Source organism: Varroa jacobsoni, unplaced genomic scaffold (assembly GCF_002532875.2).
Source record: "Varroa jacobsoni isolate VJ856 unplaced genomic scaffold, vjacob_1.0 scaffold_1468, whole genome shotgun sequence".
NCBI classification, from domain to species: Eukaryota; Metazoa; Arthropoda; class Arachnida; order Mesostigmata; family Varroidae; genus Varroa; species Varroa jacobsoni.
Window position 1 is genome coordinate 266,010 of NW_019214370.1, and position 6,724 is coordinate 272,733.

General features: G+C 39.0%; 1 protein-coding gene and 1 long non-coding RNA gene across 4 annotated transcripts in view; one reads left to right on the top strand and one right to left on the bottom strand.

The window, feature by feature from the left end:
- Nucleotides 1-1,784: 1,784 nt before the first annotated feature.
- On the bottom strand, nt 1,785-5,015 carry LOC147752133 (uncharacterized). Its single transcript, XR_015314934.1, has 3 exons — nt 4,911-5,015; nt 4,032-4,137; nt 1,785-2,106 (listed from the first exon to the last, which is right to left on the bottom strand). It is a non-coding gene; the product is annotated as an uncharacterized LOC147752133 (long non-coding RNA).
- A 50-nt stretch (nt 5,016-5,065) lies between these two features.
- Nucleotides 5,066-6,724, top strand: part of LOC111270367 (uncharacterized) — a 9,879-nt gene continuing 8,220 nt past the window's right edge. For all 3 annotated transcript variants that reach the window (XM_086972465.1, XM_086972467.1, XM_086972466.1), the window contains exon 1: nt 5,066-5,123. In XM_086972465.1, the coding sequence (XP_086828591.1) occupies nt 5,081-5,123 (43 nt within the window). In that variant the 5' untranslated portion in view covers nt 5,066-5,080. The remainder of the gene's footprint in view (nt 5,124-6,724) is intronic.

The following is a 6,724-nucleotide window of genomic DNA, read 5'->3' on the forward strand; positions in this document are numbered from 1 at the left end:
GAATCTGAACGAAGACGGCCAGCCATTGGTGACAAGTGGCCATAAGTTACCATGTCTCGTACAGTGGCTCGTTAGCGACATCTAAAGGATGCGTGACGATACTTTCGTTGCCTCGTCTTTTGGCTCTCATAACGTAACGTAAAAATAATGGACCCCACCATAATGTAGAGCCGCTGCAACCACAGTTTGATTAGCTGCACTTTGCCGCACGCCGTGTTACCGTGTCACGTTTTTCTGCTGTTGGCGAGAATGTTTACGTGAGTTTGTTGTTGAAACAGTAGTCCCCTTCATCCATTAGAGATACGTTTTGCTTTATTTATTCATTTTAACTGGTTCTATGCAGTATAACAGTATTTCTCGATCACCGTGAACTGTTAGTGGTCCTTGGTTGGCAAACCGCCGCGTGGAGCAATTAGTCCCATTGAGCAAGGAGCAACCATTTTTTTTTCTTTACAAAAAATATCAGCACAGTCAGCCAGCCGGCCGGCCAGCCAGCGTCAAGCATTCTGCATAAGGCGAAGAAAAAATGGGGTAACGGACAATAGCAATAAATCATTGTCCATAGACATATCTAAGCCTAGATGGAAGACGGAGATGTGTCTACACGAGCATTTACTAGACAGGAAAGCGTTGGTTGAATTTTTTTTTCCCCTATTATGGTGCAAGTAGAGTAGCTGACGCGGGGTTTGTTCGCTTGAACTATCTGCGAGTTATATCATAGCAGAAAACCATCAGTCAGCTATTTTTTGTCTTACACACGATTGTTTATTGGACGTTGTTTTAGTTCGTACCCGCTTGGAAAATCATTAAAAAATGTTATGCCATGTTGACGTTAACTACGCCATAATGCCGACGGTCAGTACTCATCAGCATTAGAACATTTTACCGGATAGATATTTTTAAAAACTGCGACAGTTCTGGTTTATAAAACTATTACAACCTTGTCATCTGGGCCAATACAATCCACTAATCAATTGACTAGTCATACCAATGCAAACCTCGCAAAATTAACTTCAACGACATTATATCTTACGACATTATCGACAACATATTATAGTTGTATCGTTAAGTTTCTTTTTGCCACTCCGATTGCAGTAAACTCCGTTGGCCACACTTCTAGCTGATAACGTTTAGTGCTAACAGCAATGGGACCTTCCAGCAAAGCTATCTCGAAACAACTGTTTAGTATGTACACCGAAGCGCTGGCTCGACTCTTTTTCATGCTATTCGTTTATAGAATTTATGTATTCGAAAAGCGGCAGTGAGTGGTCCGCCATCTTTATGCGTTTCTAAGTTGAATGGCGCGAATTTTCTAATTACGATCGAATTTAACGACTCACTGAAATGAAGCGTCTGTCAAGAGTGGTACTCAATCCTATTTAATATTGCCGATAAAATAAGACGTTCAAATAAGTTGTAATTTTCGTATTCATTTCCATATTTTTGTAGCATTTCCTATACAATAAGCTGGTCAAATTTGAAGCGCCTTGCTGAGTAATCAAATAGTGAGCTTCAAGAAGCCGCAAAAATATCTTGTTTCGTATCTGTATAAAAGAGTGCAAGCTAGTAAGTTATATAACTGTGTAAGGCTTCGTCCAACTCGTATTTGATTTTAAAGGGATTAAGTTCTTTGAACAGTAGTAATTATGCTTGAAAGTTCAATTACAACGTTTCGATCAGCCTGTAATTGTTGTATAGAACATAAAAATTATAACTTAAATTTATAATATAGGTAGACTGATAATTTTTTTATTTTAACGTAGACTCCCTGTTGTATAGACTTATTAGCTATGGAAGAATTTATGACAGCCTATTTTTATCGAGCAAAAAATCCTATTCAATCGTTCACTGAATTCAAGTTTTGCTACTCAATTTTGAAATGTATGTCTTAAATATGTTATTATTTTCACTCGTGAAGTTCTCTTTTTACAGAAAATTGGCAGAAAATATCATTTTGATACAGATGAAGCCCAATTTAGATACAGAAAAATCCACAGAATTAGATTTACTGGAAGAAGGGAGATGCATAACATAGACGATTCGGAGATCCACTTCCGTCCACTCAAGTAAGGCTGAACGTGGTCGAACGTTTTGGTTGGAGATAAACTGCAAAACATTTATATAAGTGTAGGGTGAATAGAAAAAACTAAATTAAGCCTGCGTAACAGAATAGAATAAATTTACTCTGGCTAATGAACACTTACCAGTTGTTTAAAGCCCTGAGGACGTAAAGTTGAAACCTACATTCATTTATCGCTGTTATCATGTATTTAGTTAGAAGCTTTTTTTTTATCGACATAACATGTAAGCCATCCGACATATAACAACCACCCAGGACTGGTCCAATTTAATACAGGCGCCTCCTTTCGTTGCACCTCAGCAGCGTCCCCTGTTCGCAAGAATCTGTGCGACGATTTAGATACCATTTTATCCCCATAATATAAAGATGCTTTCTTTGAATTAATCTAGCCTAAAACGCAGTTGGCAGCGTCCTAAGAACTCTGTATACGAATAATCACAAAAACTATTTTTCCCTATAACCGCCTGATAATTTTCAACTTATTTAAATATGAAAAAATTATCTAGCAATAAAATTTCGTTCTGCGTGTAGAAACGAGCAACACCCCCTTTGTCCTGGCTATCGTTACGAATCACGGTTGCTGATAGACGGATCATAGCGTAGAAGTTTATAAAAACTCGCTTCTACAAGCGAAATATATTGGTGTCGACTAAGCACTCAGAAACAGCTAGGACATGTAAAGGGGTACAAGAGTAAACACAGTGACGACAGGTAACGGGTCCGCTCATGATTTGGTATAGCTAACAAACATGTAAATCACTAGGCGCACATGTTTACCTGTCCAAACACATTTTAAAGCTCTTTTCATTTCGCTTTTGGTAGCTAGATGCTGGCCACGCTGACTTTGACGATGCTGCTTACGCCGTTATCTAGCTTGAAGCATATTCAGGCTATTAGACTAAATATGTGCAAGACTGTTCCGTAATATTACGTATATATATGCTTGGGTATGATAACAGTTTTCCTATCGATAATTATTCAAATCAAAATATGTAGTGCAGGATCTTTTGGGAATTAGGCAAAGCTACGGGAAGCCAAACAAGATTCGATGGTTGGTTTCGTTCCTTTTAGAATTACATTTGTCAATACATGTTCGGATAGGAACATTTCTTTACTTCGAAGGAACGACAAATGAAAACAAAGTAGGTCCGTCAAATTTAGCTGAGATTACGGGGGCAGGTTCATGAAATATAAAACTTAATTTTTTAGAGTCCTGAACTTTTTTAAAAGGATTAAAAATGGTGCGACAGCTTGTTATGCATTTAGCTAGAGAATATGTAATAAATAGAAAGAAAGCGTCAGTTGATTTTTGATTCACGAGTTATGTGATTTTTTAAACACTCAGTGTATGTAACGCTTACGTAAAACGATTTTGTCTATCTTGTAGGACCGGCCTTGTACGCGAATGCTACACAAATAACAAACAACCTTCAAGCTGAGCAGCACGATTGTCACAGAACGTTATTTCTATGTGGTCCATCTATAAAAACCAACGTTTTCTAAAGAATTTAGGCAGAAACATAGAAATTGCACCTGTCAAACCAATACGGTTGCTTTATTATACGCACAGCTTACGACATCCGAAGCGTACACTATCGAGCGATATTTTATCGTATACAAAAGTAAAGCTGAATTTTTTCCCAAGCCAGGGAGTAGCTTGTCATGTAAGTTTGCAATAAGTGTTCAACATGCGTAATTGTGACTGTAGATACATGTGGCAGAATTTCACTTGTTGTCGTCTGTAACTTTACTAAACAAAAGTTACAGACAACAAGGGAGCAAACAAAAACAGGGGGACTACTAGTCTCTCTGATACTCGGTGGCCCTTCCTTTTGTAAGGTCACGGACAATGTTTCTTCGTAGAACTGAACTGTATACCATCCAGAACCTTAGTCAATTAACTTATCCAACAGACCAGCTATTTAACGCTTAATCAAAAATACAAACTTACCGCTACACGCCGTCCACATACAGTTGTCACACAAAAAAGAAGATCAACAGGAGTTCCACTATCCGTGCTATCATCGACGTCTCTTGTTCATTTGTTAAACGGTACGCTACAACGTGAAAAATCCCGGTTAATTAGGCAAAATTTAAAAAAATACGGAGGATACCCTCTCCAGTGATTGGCCATTAAGTGCTACGCTATGAGGTGTCTGCTTATGGCTCGTGACGTACGTTAACATGAAACATCCGAAGGGGCTCAATAACTTTGCTGCAAATGGCACCCGGTATTTGATGCTTAGTAATGATGGAATAATAATGTTTAGCACTCAGCTGGCAAGCGCACATCGACAATGGTTCGATAAATAGTCTATGCTTTCAAATTTTAACACATTTCGTATGGTTTAAGTGTTAGTAGTATTTGAAGCTTCCTGCATTTCGTCACAATCATGTAACTGAACTTTTACGGGCTTAAGCCTTACTTACTTACTAACTATTATTTAGTGAGTAAGCTAATAATATTTTGGTGTATCTTTCGGAATATCGGTAGTATCGGAAATTCTACATGAATAGCTAATTCTAACGAAAAACCAGGATCAATCAAAAAGTAACATGGCCATCATTGCTATAAAGCGTAGGGCATGTGCGAATGTAACTTAAAGTTACGGCCAAGATTTTTTCATAAACGTTCAACGTTCCAACACTGGAACATCCACTCTGCGTGTTCACTGCTTTTGGGAAGCGTGTTAAGGTTACGGACGCGGAAGCCGGCTATCGCTGGGCTATATAATATTATGCCGGCGGCAACAACTACAGAACGATTAAAAAAGCCATTTCTGAATCCAAATAAATACTTAAGATGCTGCCGTGGGACAACAGGTCTTACGTGGGTATTAGATGAATCCATGAAATCTAGATTTGGCTTTACTCGCTTCCAATTAATCCTGTTATGTCGGAGTCTGGAGACAGTCTTAGCGACGATCATATTTGCTAGGGATACTTGAGCGATGTCCGTCAACCTTTGGAAGGCCTAGTCCGTTCGGTCAAAAGGCGAATATGACATTCTTAGCCCCTATCAGTGCAACATCCACAGGTTCAGGTGAGTTAGTAAACGTGAAAGTAGCATTAATATGCAACGAATATATGCTACAATTTTGTCCAGTTTCTGCCCTCGGCTATCTGTATCTCAGAAAACGGATGACTGCTTCTCTGGGAAGATGCGTAGGCTTGTTACTAAACAATTTATCCTGCCGAATTGTTGTTATGACAGGAGAGTGATGCAGCCGACTGTGAAGTGATGAGGCCCGTTACTTTTCACTTAGTGTAGTTGATATTTAAACAACGAAAATCCGCTGCGAAAAAAACCTGCTGACGAGTACACACTAGTTACTACTGAGGAGGGCAACCCCTTTTCAGAATAGTCGGTTTGTTCAAAACTGAAGTTAATAATAGCCTCTGTGTTTCCGTCCGGTATCGCTGTTAGGCATTCCATAACATGACGGCTAGCTGGCTCTGAGCACGAAACAAGGCGTGTGTCTATGCCCTATGGGTTCGAACAACAGCGTGTCCCTAAGATTAGCAGGCGCTAATAATAATAACACTAATCTACCGTTACTGTTTCTACCAACAGTTTCTACTAACTACTATTCCTATCTACTTTTTTAATATTACAATAGTATATAAATCATTACATTGTCATTTATTAGTTATACTTAGGGTTTTCTGGCCAAGTCAAGGCCAATTTATTTCCTAAAAACGAACTACTTACTAAATATCATCTATATATCTATCCTTAGCTCCATAATTCTTAAAATTCTAGTTGTATAGGTAGAAAGGTTTGATTTAATACAACACATTTTATTTACGTAAATCTAGTCCAAGACGCAAGCAGTATCCAAAAACGATCACATACTCAAGAGGCTTATGAGCGGAGATAAAGGACGTCTATAAAAATCTTAACTTCTTCGATCGGTAATGTTTGTAACGGTTACCAAGTGTTGTCACAAATCTACCATAAACATTGTTTGCCCCTAATTAACTAGACGCCGCGCCTGCTTCCGGCCTTGAGAGCGACTCTGTCATGAGAGCGACTACATTAATCCTAGTTCGGTGAATGTTGCTGGAAAGACGCACGCCAAATAACCCGATATTCAATTACTACGGCGTCTATATCTACATAAAACCATAGACAATTATCAGATCATCGTTATAGTTCGAGGCGGAGGTGGCCACCGCAAATAGCACTATTGAAGTAATTCAGTTCAGACGGCTGGTCAATCGGTATGAAATCTTTCGCCAAATCTGCTTCTGAAGATAGGCAAGAACGCCGACAACGGATCGGCAGCATTGGCGGAGCTGATGCGCCACAGGACCTTTAGACTTGGTCAAACACGCTTTTTTGCAAACAAATTGCAAGGCCATCTGACTATTTTAGGCAAGTGCTGCGCTTTAGATATGTCTTTGTACACCCCGATTGCTGTACACAGAGTGAGATTCGATGAAGCTCCTCATGGTCAATAATACCACTAACTACATTAATTTAAGGGTACTCACGTCAGCTATGGATACAGGAGCCAGCATCAACTATCCAGGCCATACGAAAAATCGTGACCAATTTGCTACTCAAGAATCGGAATTGCTTCATCCTTCTCTAGATCGTTGTTGTGAGCTCGTTTAGAAAAAAATAAATAAATAAATATA